The sequence below is a fragment of the Sinocyclocheilus anshuiensis genome, unplaced genomic scaffold (assembly GCF_001515605.1).
Source record: "Sinocyclocheilus anshuiensis isolate Anshui unplaced genomic scaffold, SAMN03320099.WGS_v1.1 scaffold78, whole genome shotgun sequence".
Classification (NCBI taxonomy): Eukaryota; Metazoa; Chordata; class Actinopteri; order Cypriniformes; family Cyprinidae; genus Sinocyclocheilus; species Sinocyclocheilus anshuiensis.
Window position 1 is genome coordinate 2,385,383 of NW_015544250.1, and position 21,487 is coordinate 2,406,869.

At 37.3% G+C, this 21,487-nt stretch overlaps 3 protein-coding genes across 7 annotated transcripts in view; 2 read left to right on the plus strand and 1 right to left on the minus strand.

The window, feature by feature from the left end:
• The window catches only part of LOC107697833 (SPRY domain-containing protein 3-like), a 51,215-nt gene extending 43,856 nt beyond the window's left edge, over positions 1-7,359 (plus strand). The window contains exons 6-8 of the mRNA XM_016498685.1: positions 4,956-5,075; positions 5,217-5,350; positions 6,805-7,359. Of these exons, the coding sequence (XP_016354171.1) occupies positions 4,956-5,075; positions 5,217-5,350; positions 6,805-6,939 (389 nt within the window). The 3' untranslated portion in view covers positions 6,940-7,359. The remainder of the gene's footprint in view (positions 1-4,955; positions 5,076-5,216; positions 5,351-6,804) is intronic.
• A 2,867-nt stretch (positions 7,360-10,226) lies between these two features.
• Positions 10,227-21,487, minus strand: part of LOC107697921 (LIM domain and actin-binding protein 1-like) — a 16,447-nt gene continuing 5,186 nt past the window's right edge. For 3 of the 5 annotated variants that reach the window (XM_016498790.1, XM_016498791.1, XM_016498792.1), the window contains 8 exons: positions 20,988-21,113; positions 15,653-15,698; positions 15,274-15,380; positions 14,391-14,468; positions 13,928-13,973; positions 13,645-13,688; positions 13,377-13,510; positions 10,227-11,794 (listed from right to left, as the gene is read on the minus strand). In XM_016498790.1, the coding sequence (XP_016354276.1) occupies positions 10,843-11,794; positions 13,377-13,510; positions 13,645-13,688; positions 13,928-13,973; positions 14,391-14,468; positions 15,274-15,380; positions 15,653-15,698; positions 20,988-21,113 (1,533 nt within the window). In that variant the 3' untranslated portion in view covers positions 10,227-10,842. Of the gene's footprint in view, positions 11,795-13,376; positions 13,511-13,644; positions 13,689-13,927; positions 13,974-14,390; positions 14,469-15,273; positions 15,381-15,652; positions 15,699-17,587; positions 17,688-20,987; positions 21,114-21,245; positions 21,336-21,487 lie in introns of those variants that run through there. The other 2 variants (XM_016498793.1, XM_016498794.1) reach the window with 2 other exon arrangements.
• LOC107697924 (uncharacterized) overlaps positions 12,561-21,487 on the plus strand; it is a 21,282-nt gene continuing 12,355 nt past the window's right edge. The window contains exon 1 of the transcript XR_001635281.1: positions 12,561-12,606. The gene's annotated coding sequence lies outside the window, so the exon portion shown is untranslated. The remainder of the gene's footprint in view (positions 12,607-21,487) is intronic.

The following is a 21,487-nucleotide window of genomic DNA, read 5'->3' on the forward strand; positions in this document are numbered from 1 at the left end:
ACGTACTAAAAGCGCAAATTTTAAAGCAGTTATGTTCATTTTTAAAATCGATTCCTTTTTTCCCCGTTTAAATTTTGCTGGACTCCTTTTTAATGGTTAAATAAAATTTTATTAATCAAAAAGCGTGTCTAATAATTAATTAAAATCATGAAACTTAAACAATTTAACATCAATTTATTACAAGTTTAACAAAAATTACATGTTTAGGGCCCTATGAAATGTTTTATTTTTTCCAAACTTGTTTTATTTTTACCAAATTCTGATTTAGCATGTCTAATTATTTGAAAGCATAAAAACAAAAAATCTGTTTCATTTGATTTTTTGCTCAGAAATTCTGTGTTGTGTATTTACATTTTTTAAGGCATAAAATATTCATTTAATCTATCTTTTAAGTAATGAAAATTAAACAAATTTAATTTTTTTGGAAAATAAAGGTAATTTAATATTACAATTAAAACATTGAAGAAATATTGTATGATTATTCCTTAAAAATAAGGTTTTAATAATTTTAGTAGTAGTAGTAGTAGCAGCCTATTACGTACATTCTACTGAACAATAGTCATATATTTCTGCCGCAATGCCTTTAAGTTAAACCGAACTTTGATTTTGACAGGTTGCCGTGAATACCTTTACATTTCTGTGTGACATGAGGATAGTTTTACTCAAATGAAGCGGTCAAATGCTCATGAAGTGACTCTCAGAGCAGTTCTGGAGATGTTGTTCATGTATTTATGTCCTCATTTAGTGAGACGGCAGACATTAATATCAGCGGAAGCGTCACGCGCGCTTCACTAAAAGTAGTAAACAAAACCGCGCGTCTGCACCATTTATTAACACAGAGACACGCAGAATTCATATTTAAATAGTGGCGGAACTCCGCTGTGCGCGATGCAGAGAGCGCGACCATGTAACGTAGAGACAGAAATGACATGCTGTCGTGTAAATAAGATAAATAACATAAGGCTATTTAGTTGTTTAATAAAAGAACAAGGTATAGACCTGTTCTATCGGAAAGGTAACTTTAATTGTTGTGATCTGGCGCTATAGAGAAAATATAATTAAATAAAATTAATTTGACCTTCAAGGGGGGCGGGGGGTGACGTTGGGTGGGGCGGGCCGCCCCCCTAATATAATGGCAGGGGAAACACTGACAAAAAGTATTATAATGATTGCTTTTATATTATTAGTAATAGAAAGGCAAACATTATAATGCATTCTCGTTTACCTTTAGCATTCAGCAAATATGCATTTATATCGTTTAAACAAATCTTTGAATGTCTAATAAACATTTAATTTCACAAACCTTGCAGACTTAGTCAAATCCAGCTGTGAGGTCTTGTGAAGTGTGCATTTGTATCCTGCATGATCGCGTGTACTCTGCGTGACAGTTAGTCTGTGCGAATTGAATGCAGACAGGAGGAGAGTTTGGCTTCACTTGTGATTTCAAGCTATGCCCACTGTCATTTGCCCACATATTCATGTCATTTTGTTTCGTTTTTTTTTAAACTTTTTTCAGGATTATTTGTTGAATGAAGTTAAAAAGAACAGAAATAGAAATCTTTTCTAACAATATAAGTCTTTATTATCACTTTTTTTTATCAATTTAACACATCCTTGCTGAATAAAAGCATTCATTTCTTTAAAAAAAAAAAGAAGAAAAAAATTACTGACCCCAAACTTTTGAACAGTAGTGTATATACTATTTTGAATAAATGCTGTTCTTTTAAAAATTTTATTCTTCAAAGAATCCTGAAAAATATATCACAGGTTCCAAACAACTATTAAGCAGCACAACAGTTTCCAGCACTGATAATAAATCAGCATATTACAATGATTTCTGAAGGATCATGTGACACTGAAGACTTGAGTAATGATGCTGAAAATTCAGCTTTGATAACAGGAATAAATTATATTTTAAAGTATTAAAACCATTATTTTAAATCGTAGTAATATTTCACAATATTACTATATGTATTTATGATCAAATAAATGCAGCCATGATGAGCAGAAGAGCCAACTTCAAAAAACATAACGAATCTTACTGATCCCAAACTTTTGAACAGCAGTGTTCATTTTACACATTAATTTTTTTTTATTCATTTTCATATTATTTGAAATTTCTTAAATACTTTTTATATATATTTTTTGTTTTTTTAATATAGCTAGATAGATAGGCAGACAAAATATAATATTTTATATCTAAAAAATATAATACTACTATAAAATATATGAATAACATTTCTATGTAAATTTATTTTAAAATATTTGTATTTGATGTTTTAAAATATATAAATATAAAAGCAGTACATATACATGTTTTTTTTTTTTGACAATAATAAAATTTACCATTTAAAGGTTATTGGCCATAACGTGACTAATTACTGTATCGAACCAAATTTTCATACCAGTGTATCTCTAGAAGTAATGGAAGTTTGTTTATTTGCTAGTGAATTCACCCAGGCCATGTGTTCTTCTCAAGTGTGAAAAATTCCATCATATCACTCTCATCAGTGTGATGTCTTTGGCACCTTGAGGAGTGTCAGGCTCTCTTGTCTGCTTTTACAGAGCTGCATTTATGGGGCATGTCTTTTCTGCGCCTCATTGCGGCACCCGCTGATGGAGGTCTGGCATTGCCACAGAAGCGGGTCAGATTAGGGGGGCATGACTCATTGTCCTGCCCTGATCTATAAGAGATCAGACTCATCTATGACTCATAATCCTGTTAGTCATCACGTTATTGCCACTGATATGTCACTCTGGGGGTCGGCGTCCTCACACGCATCATAGCCAAGGACAACAGGGCTATTTGTGTCTCATTTTAATCAAGAAATAAAGTTGGAAGTCGGAGTGATGAATTTATTTGAAGTTTGGAATACAATCCCTATTCCTGTTTTAATTCATCCACTGGCTGTGCCAAGTGGGTCGAAATAGTTGGCAGAAAGTCGCTTTACCCCAAATCACTATTTTCAGTCTTGTTCTGTTCCATTTACTGGGGTATGTGGAAGGAGTACCTTCCCGTTTAGGTTACCTGAAAATGTTTATGACATGAACAAGCAAATATTTTTTCCATTCTTAGCCGCCATGCTTATAAAGCAGCCTTCTTGTTTGCGGAAGCGAGTCTACGTTCCCGGTCTTTTCCAGAGAACAGCTCTGATATTCGAGGAAAGCCCTCTCTGAAAAGGGCCTGAAAGCTCTTCAGCAGGCTCAGTGAGAGCGTGCAGCCGAGCCCCCCACATCTATTTTTAGTTGCCTTCCTCTCCCACAGCGGTCGTGGTGTTTGCAGTGTGTGGTGTTGGGACAGAGGCCCACATGGGAATCATAATGATACAGTGTCTTCATCTCCCTCCACATGTTCAGATAGGGATTGTTTAAACAGTATCCTGAGCTGGGAACGGGTCCCATGACAACTCCACAAATATTTACCAGCCACACACTGCAAGAGGGTTTTTTGTCTGCAGGCTACCTTTCCGTGTTTTTCTTTCACTTGCTCTTGATTGTTGTTGTCTCTTTGTTTTGTTATTTGCTTATATAAGGAGAACTTCAACTTAGGCAAAAGAAACGTACGGAGCCATGAAAGCGCATCTCCTTTCATCCTGCCAGTTTCTGGATGAAGAGTATAAGACTTCTCTGGATCATTAAGAGCAAATGTGTGAGGAATGCAGCTTTAGTGCTTAGGTTCACGTCAGGTCTTGACAGCGCTCTGATGCAAAGCACTAACTTTAGCATTTCTGCTTTATGTCCTAAAATTCATTCAGATGATGAGTGTTTACCTCCATCATTGATTATAAATGGGTCAGCCTCAAGGGAGGCTTTAAAAAAGATAATCAGATGAGATACGGAAACAAATATTACGAAATATGAAGTCAAACACTGTGTAAATCACTCATTTTTCCTACGGTAATACTGTCCCACAGCGACACCAGCAGATGACATTTCAGGCGGAGGTAGCACTTAAATTAATAGGGCACCTCTATACGTGTGACCATAATGATAGCTGTGTATATCATGGATTTGCTGATTTAATGGTCCAAAAAGGTGAATAATAAATAAATAAAAGCTGCACAAAATGTACCTTTTTTGTACTATAGTAGTTTTTATTTGTATTTGAAGCCATGTAAAAAATGTTTAAAAGGCATCAGTTTGGTCAGACTCTGTGACTTGTGGTATGTGGTAACACTATGGTGCTTTTGGTGATTTAGTTGGAGCCATGTCTTTTGTTTAATTGATTTGTATTTCACTTAGAAAAATAGGTTACGGAGCATTTTCCAAATATGATAACTATAACTGTATTTTACACATGGTACACTACCGTTCAAAAGTTTGGGGTTGTTAAGATTTTTTATTTTCTAAGGTTTTTGAAAGGAGTCTCTTATGCTCAACAAGGCAGTAAAAATACAGCTAAAACAGTAACATTGTGAAATAATACAATTTAAAATAACTGTTTTCTATTTTATTTTAACACATTATTTACTCCTGTGATGCAAAGCTGAATTTTCAGCATCATTACTTCAGTGTCACATGATCCTTCAGAAATCATTTAAATATGCTGATTTGTTTCTCAAGAAACATGTCTTACTAATGTTGAAGAGTTGTGCTGCTTCATATATTTTTTTAGAAACCTTGATACATTTTCCAGGACTTTGATGAATGGAAAGATCAAAAGAGTAGCATTAATGTTTTCTTTTGATCAATGTAATGCATCCTTGCTGAATTTATTTCTTTAAAAAATTTACCAACTCCAAACTCTTGAACGGTAGTGTAAATATACACACTATAATGTAAATATATTGTCCAATTTCTTCTGAATGACTTTAGAGTTGTTCTTCGATTCTTCAGAGTATTAATGGCCAGGATATGTAGAGTTCATCATTGCATGCCATGTACATTTTGATGTAAATTCATGGTTTATGAATGAAAGTTGCCACATTTGAAATGCATGTCTTCTCTGCTCATAGATGATGGGAAGATCTTCCATGGAAGTGGAGTAGGAGACCAGTTTGGCCCTCGCTGTTTTGAAGGGGACATCATGGGCTGTGGAATTATGTTTCCTCGGGACTACGTGCTGGACTATGAAGGTAAGAACACGCATGTGGTGCTCATTAAAGGAGATGAGAAGAAGTTTTCCATTTTGCTCATATTACTGCCAATACATGCTTTAGCATGCTGTAGTACAAGTTTTTTAGATGTGCATCCAGCTCAATTGGTTTCTCTGTCAGATGAAATGGACGACTGGGATGCTGCTGATGTACGACCAAAGCAGGGGCGTGTTGAAAACTTGCTGTATTTGAATGATGAAGATGAGGAAGAGGGAGATGATCCAGAACAAGAACATGAGGGCCGAAAGGTTATGGTGAGTATTTTTGTAATATTTTTGTTATATAAAAAAATGTTGCTTATAGTAATGGCTGATATAGCTTTAAAGGAACACTCTACTATTTTTGAAAATAGGCTCATTTTCCAACTCCCCTAGAGTTAAACAGTTGAGTTTTACCGTTTTCGAATCCATTCAGCCGATCTCCGGGTCTGGCGGTAGCACTTTTAGCTTAGCTTAGCATAGATCATTGAATCTGATTAGACCGTTAGCATCTCGCTCAAAAATGACCAAAGAGTTTAGATATTTTTCCTATTTAAAACTTGACTCTTCTGTAGTTACATCGTGTACTAAGACTGACGGAAAATGAAAAGTTGCGATTTTCTAGGCCAATATGGCTAGGAACTATACTCTCATTCCGGCGTAATAATCAAGGAACTTTTCTGCAGTACCATGGGTGCAGCAGGCGCAATGATATTACGCAGCACCTGAAAATAGGCTTATTGGAAGTTACCTAGCTGGGGACTATTTTCAGGCGCACCCATGGTACGGCAGCAAAGTTCCTTGATTATTACGTTGGAATGAGAGTATAATGCAGACCCGGAGATCGGCTGAATGGATTCGAAAATGGTAAAATTCAACTGTTTAACTCTAGGGGAGTTGGAAAATGAGCCTATTTTCAAAAATAGTGGAGTGTTCCTTTAACATAACATAACAGGATTAAATTACGTTTGCAAATGTATTAAAATAGAAACCGTTATTTGAAAATGTAATGTCTCTTGCATTTCTTGCCTTCTAACTTAATGACTTTTTTTAAGCCACAAAATAAATTGTTACTTATTACCGAAGAGCTCAAAGCCTCAGTTTTGACAGCTAAGCAAATGAATCATCATTATTTTTGTTGCAAGTTGTTTTTAAAGCCGGTTGGAGTTGTTCTAACACTCATTCATCAAGTCAAATGTTTTAACCTGGCAGAAGATTAATGCATTAAGGTCTCCCAGCAGGACATTACACTATCAAGAGCACTCCATGCCAAATTTGCACTGTGTGACTCTGTAATCAGCGAGTTTCTGATTGTTGACTTGACACGATGGCTTAACCACAGTGCTGTTACGTTTTGCCCACTGGGTGAGAGTTTCCACACTTATGCAACAATACAAACTCTCTCATAAGAGCCATCTTTTGAGGGTACAGGATATCCAGGATGCGATTAAGATGAATTTGCTTGCAAATATTTCAGTCAGTCGCCTGGAAAGGCTTATTAGATATAAAAGAACACCGAATACCCTCTATGCTCAAAAAACAGCTGTTTGCCAAGTGTTTTCTTGTCCTCATCATGTGTCCTGAAGTATCAAGAGTTTTCCTACACTAGCGTGTAGCAGGACTGTCAGACGCCCTGTCTCAGCCCTGTAGCAATGGAAATGCTGACTCACTCTCTTCCCTCTCCAGCTGTGGAAATGCTGACTCACTGTCGCCCCTCTGTGCTCGTCTAGGTGTTCTTCACCCGGAACGGCAAGATTATCGGCAGGAGGGAAGTAGTTGTCCCAGCCGGAGGGTTTTACCCCACTATCGGGATGCTCAGCAGCAGAGAAAAGGTGAAGGTGGACCTCCATCCCCTCAGCGGATAATAAACGAGGAACTCCACGTCTCCAATCCCGCCGTCAGCCACAAACGGATGGAAAAGACCAAAAAAATGATGCTGAGATTTCTGTTCTCTTTCTTATGTTTCAAGGCACTTCAAAATGCAAGTTTAGCACGTCTAACATGTTCACTCCAATGCATGTTTCGTCTACAGCGTTTGTCTCGGCAGCGCCTCAGAGGGGTTTGTGGCATGAAATGATTAATATTGGGCCTCAAAAGAACGGTTTAACTGGTGACCGAAATAATACTGATACATTTTATTGCAAATGCGTAGAAAATATGAAATTATATATTTTTAATGTACATGTACATATGTAAATTTATGTATTGGCTGCTATACAAACATTTATTTAGCGAAATCAATCATGAATATTAATAAACAGCTGGACACCCTAAAGAAAGTTAAAGATATAATAATTAATAATAATAATAATTCATTACATTTATATAGCGCTTTTCTAGGCACTCAAAGCGCTTTACATTGTCAGGGGGTATCTCCTCATCCACCACCAGTGTGCAGCATCCACCTGGATGATGGCATGAGGATGCTGATAATTATTAATAAAATTAAGTATAAAAGGTGTAATGTTAAAAACAACTTCACAGTTTTCCACAAGCACTCCCTCTCACAAAGGACTTGTGAAGGTGATGAAAGCATATTATGGTTATTTTTCTTATTGTGATTCATTTTGAATCATATTTAATCAAGTGCCATTTTTCACTATTGTTTTTGTCTGAAAATGAACGGTTGAGGGGAAGGTGTTTTGCCGGTAAATAGCATGAAGTAATTGCTAATTGTGATGTCAGCGGAGGCGAGTTGTATTGTCTCCTGTTGTGTATCATACACTCTCATCCGTCATCAGGAAACGCGATTCAGCATCTCCAGACCAGAGAGAGCAAGACCGGAAAAGAACACACTGAATCGGCTACTTCATGTTTACTTGTCAGTGAATGCATCTTAAACCAGTTATGTTTATTTAGTTCAGGCTTTTCTGTAAATGTAGATTTTTACATCAGTCCGTGGATGTTTTATCAGATATTTCAGGGCAGACGGCACATTGGAGTCAAGTCAGAAAACATGGAGCTGTTTATTCAGGAATTGTCCACTGTAATGTGAGCTAGTCTGGTTCACAAATGCCACGAGCACTTTAGAAACGCCTCAACTTATGCTGATAGTCTGATGGGCGAGCAGCTGTGATGCTGCGCTCTAGACTTCTCACACCTCGCTGTTGCAATAATGACCTTCCTCTTCTGTTACATATCACATATGGAACAAAATGGTTTCATATTACATACATTGCCAAATTTAATGTCTGATTTGATCCCTCTCGTTATAGTTTCACCTTCAACATGTCTTATAAACAAAGTGTTGGATATAACATTTTTCTCTATATTGCCCTCATTTAGGTCCCTCAGTTTCTGAAGTTGCATTCTACAGTTTACTGGTTGAATGTCAGGACATTTGGTTATGTTTGGAATTGGATACTTGCATACTGCACAATGTATACTGTGTCTACAATTTTTTTTAAAGAATATGAGAAACTTGTAATTTTGACTTTTTAGCTCACAATCTCTTTTTTAGAATTACGAGACAAAGTAAGAATTGTGCGATAAAAAGTGACTATCTTTTAAATTTTTAATTCCATGTCAAAAGCAAAAAAAAAAAAATGTGAAAGTCAGAATTCTGTGTGGGGAAAAAAATGTGAGATGTAAATTTGGAATTGAGAAAAAGTCAGTGTTCTGAGTTTATATCTTGCAATTCTGTATTTTTTTTCCTCAGAATTACAAGAAAAAATTCACAATGGCCTTTTTTTGATCTCTTAGCAGATTCAAGCTTCCATACAAAATGCAAAGATAACATTGTTGTCACATGACCTCGCCACATCATTTTTTATGCAGTGAGAGGAATTCAATTGTCGTATGCATTTTTCTTGCACAAAATTGGATTCGAATGTTAACTTGTTTTAAAATGGCAGTGTGATCATATAAAGCGAGTTCATGCAATGCATTGTGGGACACAGTACCCAGTGCAGTATGCACATTTTGCTATTTTATGAGTATTCTATGCATAAATGTTAATGCTATGCACAGTCTACAAGAGTAGTATGCTATTCTGAATATAGCCATAGTAATATTTGACAGGACGCATTGGATTTCAAAGCACCTCAATCATTGAATAATGAACTTTGATTTAATTTAAAAGTTCTTCAGTGATTTATAACACCCTGCATGTTTATCATTTTCTGCTACTATTTTTTACATAAGATACATTAAATGAGAATTGATGAGAAAAATTGTCAGAGGAATGGGTGTCACTGTCACCATCTTCTAAAGCCTTTCCATTTAGTGGTGAAATGAATATTCCAGATCAGATCATTTAACATAAAGAATTGCTTGTGTTCCAAGACATAAATTGACAGCACAGGGAAGCCAAACCCAAATACCTCTATCAGTTAAGATTATGCAAAAAGCCAAGCAGTTGTCCTCGCCAAGATCATCTGAATTCCTCCACAGGAATGTGGTTGCTTGGCGCATAAATGGGTGATGGTCGTTTTGCTTTCACACAGTCTTACTAAATGGAGACTTGCATTGCAGATGTTGATGTGTTGCTCTAATTGTAGCATGCACTCTTGCTAATGTGTACATAATAAAGAAACATTATTTCCACACAAACTGTGCTTGGGATTGCAGTGAAATTCCTTTTCATACATTTTAAACCTCCAGGCATTCTATTTTTAATAAACATTAACCCTTTGAATCCTGACTGTTACATGAGTGACTGAAATTAGGTTTGTAGTTTGAAGGGTATAAAAAAAGTTGATGTATTTTTTTTGTATATGACCAGAGCCATTTAATTTAGGTTTTCCCCACTGATAATGTCCGTTTCAAAGCTCAAAATACAGCTACAGCTACCATATTTCATACAGATAATGTTTAAATTGTCTTGTTATGGTCAAGTGAGATTGCTCTGGCTTATGATAATGGGACACAGAAAAATTCAAGTTGTCATTGAGACTAGTGGGAAGACACTATTTTTGAATAGGTTATAGTCTCATTATAAAACTGCAGATTTCAAAGTGTTGCATTAAAAGAAACCAAATTAATGACAAATTATCACACATTCATACCCAAACAATTGCATGTTAGTGATTGTTGTATATCAATCTCTTCAGATAGTAATTTATTTTATATGTTTGTTTCCTGTTCACGTAGCTGGGTAAAAAATTTTTATTAAAAGTATCTCTGTAGAAAAACAATATTCTCTCTCTAGATTTTGTAGCAGTAAATTTATTTGAACCAAAAGTATTCCAAGATATTTGGTCCCATGATAAAAAAAAAGTGACATTTAAAATAGTTAAATACAATTTTGTAATAAAATAAAACATTCAAAGGTTGCCAATTATATCATATGTGGTACAGCCGGAGTGTTTAACATTTAAAGTACATCCAAGTGCATTACAGTAGTGATAGACCAAAAAAAAAACAAGACGGGTGCTTGAACTGAACATACCAAGGACTGGCCTAATAATCAAATTTAAATTCTTAAAGCAATAGCAACATTTTTTTAATCTCTCTTTTTAATTGTATTCTGCAGCACAATAAAATAATCCTGCCTATTAGTATATAAAAAACCTAGAAAATGTACCGAATTAATTAAAATTTCATTAAACTAGGCCTGGAGATACGGTAAGAGCTCTAGCGTGTCATCTAGACTAGAGAAACCTTCTGAACAACCTGACAACTACTTGGTTTTTAGTTCATTTACATTTATAGGCACATGTAAAAGCTGAAAACATGAAAAAACTGCACAAAAGACAAACAGAGACCCACAAACGAAAATACGCTGGTGCTTCTGGGAAATGAAAGTCCATGGGCATCTAATCTATCACTCAGACCGCATCTTCCTCGTCCTCATCGTCATAATGACGGTTCCTCTTAATGAGGTCCTCCACGGTGACATCAGCTCTCTCTTCCTCAGCTTCTTCTCCATCCCAAAAGCCCACATCTTGTGAGGCCTGGTTCTCCTCAGGATCCAACCCAGACTCGCTCTCGAGAGACGATGAAGGACTGTTGTCTGGTGAGCTGCACTGCAGAGAGGAAAGTTCCTCTTCTTGTGCTTCCACTTTCTCCTCTTGTTCCATCTTTTCTTCATCGTCGTCCTCCTTGGTTTCCGTTTCACCCTGTTCCTCCTCTTCTGAATGCTTGTGTTCGGTCATGTCCTCTGAAGAGATCACCGTGTCAGTGGTGGAAGAAATGGGTGTCATTTCCTCCTCCGAGCTTGGCTTCTCATTTGAAGGAGATCTTTGGCATCTCTTGCTGGGTTGGGTGACCGGTGCGGAGCTGAAGATGGAAAACGGCTTGCTTCTCTCCTTGAGTGAGACACTCCTGCGAATCTTTGGGAGATCAGATTGGTCGGAGTTGCTTGATACCGTGTCGCCCGCTGGAGGCCATTTCGGGCGGATGGGTTTGATGTCAATGTCGTCGGTAGATCCACACACATGGGTTGCGCTCTCGTCCCCTTCGGACTGCGGCGGCCAGGAGATCTTGAGTCGTCCCGTCTCCAGTGGCTTCTCCACCCTCCGAGAAGTGTCCTGGGTTCGGGTCTCTAAAGTGGCCGCAAGCATATTAACTTTTACCAGAGACTGCTCTACGGTTGGGCTGGAGGTGGTTTCTTGAGGAGACAGCTTCTCTTGCTCCTCGGCTCCTTCTCCTCGCACCTCCCAAAGCTCTTTGTGGGGTCGGTGGCCGAATCCCTCATCATAGTTGCCCTTGGCTTTAAACAGCTGGCAGAAGTGCGGCTTGCAGTAGACATTGTTGTGCAAAGAGGCGTAGTTCACCAGACTGGCCAAAAGAGGGCGGCAAAACAGTGGAGATTAGAAACATCTCAAATTAAACATCATTAAATACTCACACAAGTACGGTCCTAAATGGCACCCTCTAGACCTTTTTATTGACCAAAATGTTATTTTATTTTGTCAAGAATAACGCAGACAAGGCGAAAAATGGTTCATCACGACGATGAATTAAACGATTTTAATAATAAAAAAGTTGATAGTATGAAAAAATGACAGACCAGCTGGAACAACCAGCTAAAACCAGCTTGTCTAGCCAGGCTGGGAGACTGCTAAAACCAGCTTATTCCAGCTTAAACCAGCTAAAACCAGTCAACCAGCTTAGGCACATGACGTGCACTAACTTTTCCAACTTTTTTTTTTTTTCTTATGAAGATAAAATTCTATACAGAATGGCTAAATTCAAAAACCAAACCCCTTTTTTATTCTCGCACTAACCGTGAATCATCTGTGTAACCATAGTAAATGCTGAAGAATCAATAAATATTAAATTGTTTGTTTAAATCTATCACAGCTGACACGATTTCAATCGGGGCGCGAGTTCATGATCAGTCAAATTTGAATTAACCGCCGTTTTTTTCCTGACTGGAGAGCGGAGCTTTGGAGTAGCGCGCACTTGCAAAAAAACAAAAACTGGCAGGAGCTGCTTTGGGACAAACAGTCAACTGACACCAGTACACTCTAAAAAATGCTGGGTTAAAAATAACCCAGCGCTGGGTTAAAAAGGGACAAACCCAGCTATTGGGTTGTTTTGACCCAGCGGTTGGGTTCAAATTATAAACGGTTCATCTCTCCATCTCTGTAAGTTTACTGAAGCTACACATTAAATACACACACTAGACTCTCACGACAAACAAGTCCAGTTCAGTTCATACACCAGAGTTTCGCCTAAATTTTGGTTCCGAGTCCTGAAAGTTTACTAGGATGAGTTCGGGAACACAGAATCTGGTTGTCACTTTTGTAAATAATCGAACAGTCTGTAAACATATTAAACTCAAATACAGAAATGACGACCGTATTCTGCTGCTGTGGACGCAGACAATATTGTTGTTTCAGATAATTTAGTAGTTTATATATATATATACACACACACACACACACACATAATCTAAGCCCAATGCATTACATTTGACAATAGTCAGAATCAGATATTCAACAAACGTGACTTTGTACGGAGTTAACGAAACCATTCACAACATTGTATTTAAATGGTGTACTCATAGTGTTATTTCAGAAGATTGTGTTTTTAACATTTTTTACACGTGTAATATATAAAATATTTATAATAGTAAACAGTAAAAACAGTAACAGTAAAATTAGATACCATTAAAAAAAGTTACAAAATATGATTAAAATAAATGAACATGACAAAATATTGACTAAAATATATTTTTGTCAGTGGACAAAAACAGTAAAAGTAACACTGGCTATGGGGTAAGCAAACGTATGATCACCCCTCTGCATCATAAATTGACAAAGGGGACACCCTACAGTTATCTGTACGTTTGCAAGTCCACATCAAGTGTTTCAATATAGGATCAGGGCCATACGGTAGAGTCTCTTGTCCTCACCTGAGTTTAGTGTTGCAGTAGGCACAGCGGAAGCAGGTGTTGTGGTAAATCTGCTGATTTGCTACAAGTTTCTCTAGCGGGTACACGGTCTTAAGGCACGTCACACAGGTTTCAAGGACAGGTAAACGGAACTTCTACCAAGTGCACAAAAACACATACAAATGTTTTAGCCAAAGTGAAAAAAATACAGATAAAACTAAAATTCACTAAATATAAAAATAAATGTCAAGTAACTAAACAAATATTTATATATTGACTGAATATTCACCCTAACAGCTTTAGGCTGGTTTTGATCAGGACTTGTAACAGCGCCTGTAAATGGAGAGAACAGTGCTGTCAACCTCTAGAGGGCGCTGGCTTCCAAGTGACTAACAGTGCATGTTTTTGATAAAACACTTGAGTTTAGTCATAAAATAAAAGCATGATCAGTTCTCACCATGTGTCGACATACTTACAATACAGTTTAATACAAGATAACAAAATACAGATTAATAACAAGTACAAAAGTATTACTCTTTATTTGTATGTTATTATAGTTGCAAGAGACTCACCATTCCTGTCTGAATTGGGACTTTTCATAGTGTTGGATTCAGAGCCCTGCAGATACAAAGAGAACCAATAAGGAAAGTGCCAGAAACATTTACTACTAAAAAAAAAAAATTGTATAATCTGTCATGTTAAAATTAAGCTGCATTTGTAACACTTTTTGCTTTCATAGTGTGACATCAGAGCGAAAACGGATATTCAACAAAAATAAAACAAGCATCATGAAAAGTAGGAGGAAAAACTGGAGTCAGGCTAGGGATTCATGATGTCAGCTGAAAAAGAAAGTCAGATGTGGGGCAAGTTTGTACGATGAATGATTATGAAGACAAAAAAAAAAAAAAAAAAAAAAAAAAAAAAAATGAATTAAAAAAAAAAAAAAAAAAAAAAAAAAAGTACACAATAAGAGCAGGATCAACAAAAGCAAATAGGGTCAGTTCAGTCACAGGATTTCATGTTGTCAGTTCTCACCACATCAGCAGACACTGGCGGCACATTTTCCTTCTGCTTCCCACTGTGACTGCGGACTTCATTGTCTGCTGGTTCACTCTACCAGAACCAGGAACACAAAAAGGAAAAAGGTTATCAGTGAGCATGTGCTTCCTTAAAGAAACAGTTCACCAAAAAGAATGAGCATTCTGTCATCATTTACTCATCCTGAAGGCATTCCAATTCAAAACTTAAGGACTTTTCCCCCATGCAACAAAAAAGAAACGCTTCTAAAACCTATTGCTTGTTGCTGTTTTCCCATGCAAATACAATGAATGGGTACTAAAGACTTAAAACTTCAGAAAAGGATGCAAACGTGTTATCAAAATATTCTAAAATGGTCCATATGACTCTGGACTATATTCTTGTATATAAGTTGTATCTGTAAAAAACCTCTAAAAAAGCGGGCCGAAATTTCTTTCATGATTCTCTGATGATCCTGACATCTCAATAAACCAGATCAGTCCAAATCATGAATGAATCATTAAGATGGTTTTATGAACAGATTCATCGATTCATTCTTTTGAGTTGACTTTTTTCCATTCACAAATTGGACACAACTCAAGAAGAACTAGGGCCAATGTCAAGATTGTTAGGGATATTTAGCAACTTAAAAGTAGTCCATATGAATTGCGTGAAAATTTCAGTCTCTGTTCCTTTTTAATCGAAAAGGGAAAAGCATGGAAATGGCCTCCTTTTTGTGTTCCAATGAAGAAAGTAAGTCAACATGAGGGCGATCTTCTCATTTTAGGGTGAACTATCCCTTCAAACCAGATGCAAATAGTGTAATGTCAGCAGAAAGAATGAACATATTGCATGTGATGAAATCATAAGGAGTGATAGTAACTGAGGGAGTGTCACTCACAGTGGGGAAGGAAGGGAAATCATGCTTAGTCACAGCTGCCTGGTACATGGCCATTCGGTCCCTCAGAGGGGTGGACTCCACCATTTTGACTCCAGAGTCAAGACTTTCTGTGAAGAACGGAAGAAAAAGAGATTTAGATCAGTCAGTGGGGTCTCTAATAACTCCATGAAATACAATGAAAAAAGCATATGTGCCACAAGGTCAAAGTTAGAATGGGAAACAGTAATTTCCACAGAACTGCCATCAGCACTTTCCAGAAAGCGGATTCTTACAGTGTTGCAGAAAGGAAGCAGGAAGTTCAAGATATGAGATCATGTAACTGAAAGCATATTGAACAATACTGGTGTGTTTGTGTTTAGTGTTGCATTTGATTCTGTACCTTTATCTCCTGGTTCCATATTCTCGGATCCACTGTCTCTAGACACCTAGACAGACAAAAAAAACGTGTTATTGAAGTATGCTAAACACAGAACAAAGACAGCATTAAGAAGTTCTTAAAGTAAATGTAAATAGCCATTTGACACCCATTTTACTACCTGAATGCAAAGCATTTCAGAATGAAACAGGATATTCTATGAGAAACATAAAAACTGTAAATTCATAGACTTAAAAGACAGACCCAATGCAAATTTGATCTAATTTCCATTCTCTCTTCCCAATAATTTCCTGTTTTTCATACTTTCATGTCCTAGTGGCTGCTAGGGTGTTCTTGGTAGTTGCTAGAGCATTGCTAGACAGTTGTTAGAGTATTCTGGGTGGTTGCCATGATGCAGATGCTAAGGTATTCTGAATGTTTTTAGCAAGTTGTGGTTGCTTGAGTCTCAGATTTTCAGCTAGAATGTCACTAAGTGATCTGGGTGGTTGCTAAGGCACTGCGAAATGGTTGCTAGGGTATTCTGGGTGTCATGGTGTTCTTATGTGGTGGTTAAGGTGTTCTGAGTGGTTTTTAGAATGTTGCTATGTGGCTGCTACAGGGTCTTCCAGATGGTTGCTAGGGTGTCACTAAGTGGTTGCTAAGGTGTTCTGGGTGGTTGCTAGGGCATTGCTAAATAGTTGCTAGGTGGATTCCTACTACACACTCATATCTCTATGAAATTCTGGCATGTAGATATGGCTTGAGTCCTTCAGGGTTGCCAGGTCTGTGTAACAAAACCACCCAATTGCTTCTCAAAACTTTGTTCAATCATGGCCAAAACAAGCCCAGTCGGGGGAAATTGACTATAAAAATCGTGCTTAGGGGGGTTATAATCGGTCAAAAATTGTGCTCCGGGTGGAGGATTTTGCTTTAACTCACTGAAGACAAAAAACAACCTGCAGCAACAGTATAAAAGTAGCCCAATTTCATGGGAAAACTGCGGACTCAAATGCAAGTCTGTAGGATTTTTCATCTGTTATTTGCTGGCATGCAAAAAAAAACAAAAAAAAAACACAAATATCTTCATAACATGCCTTATTCGGTGCGGGATGAGTTACACCCTAATGTTTAACATTCTGGGTAAGGGGTTTGTTCAAATCCCCTAACCCTAAGTATGAGCTTAAGTAATAATGATGCTTACTTTAGCAAACAGCACTAATTAGCAAGGTGACAAGAGACATTTAAAGCCATGACAGCAGTATTTAAACATGTCTCGTTCTCTGACCAGCCAGCTTCTCCACTGGCATCAATAATCCTCTAATGAGCTCTGAGAGAGCTGTGGACAGACACCAGCGTCTGGCTTTACTGCCACAACAACACCAGCACATACAGCACAATCGCTCTCATGCAATTCTTCACCCGCTGGACTGAGACACATGGAGACCAGAACAACCACTGTTACTGAAGCTACAACATTAACCCAAAAGTTCGAGACCCTGTTGATGTGGCTGAATTGTATTACCTATAAATGTATAAAATTATATAAAATGAGCTGCTTTTGTCACAATGTTTAATCCATAAACTTTTCCGTAAATGATTAATTTAAACCACGTGCAACATTTTGGTCTTTTATAAAGTTTGACATCTGTTATAGTTTGCTTTGCACCATGACAATAATTTAATTTAATACAATTATCAATTAAATGGGAGGATTTTTTTTTTTTGTAGTGACTTCTTAGCTTTTGTTTCAGAAAATGACACTTAAACAAAAACATTTACTTTTCAAGTGCCTAGCAAATACTGTCTTACAACAGTGTAATCAATCCCAGGACAAACACATCCTCCAAAAAGTCTGTATCCATTGTCATTGTTCTCAGGAAAGAAGCACGACATCATCCCAACCAAAAGAGTTTCCACATGTAACAATAACAGTATCGAGCTGAAAGCCACATGTCTTACCTATTTAAAATCAGACAGACAACAACGGGCGGTCCGCTGTGATTCCTGGAGATTTACAGAGCAGAGTCTGTCTGCCTAAAGCCCGGCAGTGCTCTGAGAGCAGATTAGAGACGGTGAGCATGCCAGTGTTTTGCTGGCAGGCAGCGGGAGAGATGGAGAGGGGGAGGGCTGAGAGGGTGGGGTGAGGTAGGCAGCTGGTTGAACCTCTAAATCCAACAAGGGGGCTGAAACCGGCCCACCCCCCAATCATGGATTAGCCATTAGCACGGCTGTGGGGGAACCAGCCGGCCAGGCATCAGTGCAGCATCTCCAGGCTGGTGTGCCGACACCAGGGGAGCGGGAAATAAACACAGTACAAAAGGCAAAGGCAGTGCAGCCATAGGGGGCATCAGCTCAGACAAAAGACTCTCTATTAATCCAAAACACACAAAAGATGGGAACATCTGAGCCAAGGCCTGCCAGAAATGAGGAGTGTCCTTATGTTATCAGAGGATAAAATCTATGACAAAAGATAAAATATATAAAGCACACACACTATATCTATCATATCTATACATGATGTCTTCAAAATTTTATTTCAGTGCTCTTTTATTTTATTTAATCCTTGAAACAAAGTGGCAAAAGTAAGATTTTTAAAAATTAGAAGATTATGCGATATTTAAACAATTTTCTTTTTATTTTAGCATTGAGATACTATTATAATTTGTATTAATATTTTGCATCAGTTTATATTTTTATAATTGTCCATTTTAATTTTAGTAAAAGTTTTAGTAATTTTGTTTAGTTTGTCTTTTTTTTTTTTTATATATATGCCTATAGTTTTTATTCATTTTTATTTGAGTTTTAGTTATTTTAGTACACCATGTTTAGTAAACACATAAATGTGTGTGTGTGTATATATATATATATATATATATATATATATATAGATATATATCATCATCATCATCACATACAATTGCAAAATAATTAAATAAAAACGGAAAATATTAAATCAGTAATTATATCATTATTCCGCTACTTCTTTCTACAACTAATGACGCACACTGGCTGGCGAAACATCTATGAAAGTCTAGTTTCTTATGAAATGTGTCCTACAGACTACGCACGTCAATAAATCTAGTAATATCTGGAACTTCTCTTTATTAACTGCTTTTCTCAACAGTTCATGACACCATTCAGCTGTCAAAGTAGCCCAAATTCCATATCCAGCGACATTCATAAAGAACATTTCTGCAGCAGATTTAAAAATAAATAAAACTGCTGGAGGAGTTTGATGATGAATTCATATTATTTCAGTCAGTCTCTCTCCCCTCATGACCATCCCTCAGGTTAAAGGAGAGAAGTTTGGCTTTGATGGGAGCAGAAAGCTCGAATCCCTGCAGTGATCATGTGGACGTTTATCTCATGACATCAGCCCCCCGGCGAGAACGGCAAAGACTTTTAATGAGAGCAAACTCATCCCTGTTTAATGATGGAAATGTTTTTTTGAGAGGTTGAGGAGTTTGAGTTTAGCTCAAAAAATTAAAATTCATTATTCATCAGTGTCAGTTATAATCGGAGTAAAAGTCAAACGGTGACTGCGTGAGGAAAAATAAAAAAACACAACTGAACTTAACATGAGAACAGCTGCAACCAGATCATCGAGTGACTGAGCTGAACTCAAGAACCAAATCAGTGACCAGTATTCTTTTGAGTCATTTAGTTTCCATGAAATATCTGGTTGGACTAAACTATTCACAAATTTAAATCACATATTCAGTAATTTGATCGCAGCAGCTGAAAGTTTGAATTAGGGATGGGAAAAAGTCCCTACCCCCAATAAGAAAACAGTGATGTTTGTCTTTGCAAGAACCACTAACTATGGTGTGTATCTAAGTTCACTGCATGCTGGGACGTTTTGAACCACTGGTAATGCGGTGGTGACGATACAATGGGAAAACTGCATTCAGTTTCAGTCCTTCCCTCTCCTCCACCCACACTACTTCAAAACAGTTTGCTCTTTTGCAGATAAAATGTTGGGCATGATTCCCTTTGCAGTCCGTGAAACAAACAAAAGACACCATTGTGTACGGTGAAATCCCAGTACATTTTGAACACATAACCTTTGAGGAAAAATTAGATTAAAGAATAAAGCAAAATGTCAGTCTACGTCCACACGAAGCCAGAGCTTTCCCTATTCTAGCTTTTTTTTCCCCCTCGTCTCAAGAAATATCTGCGTCCACACGAAACCACAAAACCGACACACAACGATGTAGTATACATGCCAGACCAATATGTGGCGCTGTAATTCTGCCACAGAGATACACTAAAAACGGAGAAGACTTGAACTATGCACATAAACCTTGCGCGCGGTATACAAACGAACATGGAACAATACATTTACTAATCTGTGTTAATGTTAGTTAATAAAAAGACAATCGTTCAGTGTTTGTTCATGTTTTTGTTGCTGTTACGTGATGTAGCGGTGTCTGACTAGGGCCGAGACGTGGGCTGATGACGTCATCGTTTCAGAAAATATACGGATTCGCTGTCCACACGAAAACGCAAGGGCGTCGTTTTCAGATTTATCTACTCTGGGACCCGGTTTCAAAAAATATCGGTTTCACTCTCCCAAAACGGCGGATCCGTGTGGACAAAACACCTATACGATACAAAATTTATGAGTATACAGCTAAACGCGTCTCCGTGTGGACGGGGCCTCAGATGAAGACGAGGCTTGACTAAAAAGACACCACAAGAATGTTCTTGTCATCTTCAGCCACACAGACTAGCAGAGAACAATAGTTCAGAAATTCAAATCAGTGGATCTTGTTTCAAAAGAAGCTTTAGTAAATCTAGACTTTCACATCTTCTGACAGAAATGTGATGCTGTTTCAACAAAATGTTGTTGTTTCTTAGAACCCCAAGTATGAGCAATAGTAAAAGAGATGCTAGAATTAAAACGCAACACTAACATTTAATGCAAGGTTACAGAACACAAATCAACAATAGTTCTCCTGCAGGCTGAGAAAGAAACAAAGTTCTCAGAGGGAGACTGGAGGAGCACACTGGTGTCTTCATGATCACAGAGCTGTTTTCTATTTTAATACATTTTAAAATGTAATTTATTCCTGTGACTGTCAGATGATCCTTCAGAAAAAAAATTCTAAAAAAAATTCTAATATGCTGATTATTTTGACTGTTTTGGTCCAAGAAGTCTCAATCAACATTTCTAAGAAGGAAAAAATATAATAAATTTAAAAAGTTGGGGGTTGGGCTTTTAATTGCACAAACCCTTTTAAACTGCACACACAAACTTTCTATTCAGTCATAAATACCAAAGTGATGTTATCTACTAAACTGACAAGACACCCAATTCAGATAATACATACCAATTTAGATAATTAGTTGTACTTACGTCGTTGTGAAGGGTCTCTCCTTTCTCAAACATCATCTTCAGGCTGTTGAGAGGCACTGTGGGCTTTTCAATGGGCACGTCTCTTTGGGTCCACTTCTCCATCGGCTGGTCACTGTCGCTCAACAACTAAAACAGCAACAATATATACAGTTTTAGTTATTTCAATCCTAAGTTTTGAAGAGGGCAGCTTTAAATTTAAATTCTAAAATATCTAATTAAAAATACTAATAAATACATTCATGATTAAAAATACATTACTGATTGAAAGTCTTTTATGACAATTTTGTCACAGAAAACCAACAGCGAATAACCAAGGAAAAGCAGTAAGGGCATATTAATGCTTGAGAGTATCTCGTCAATATTTGGATTAGTAGTGATTGGCGAAACAAAATCATTGTTAGTCTGTTAGGAAAAGGTTAACTACAAAAGCTTCCGAAACCTGGCAAATGGAAGGAGTGGCTCCCTCAGACTGTGCAGGAGGAAATGGGGGGGGGGGGGGG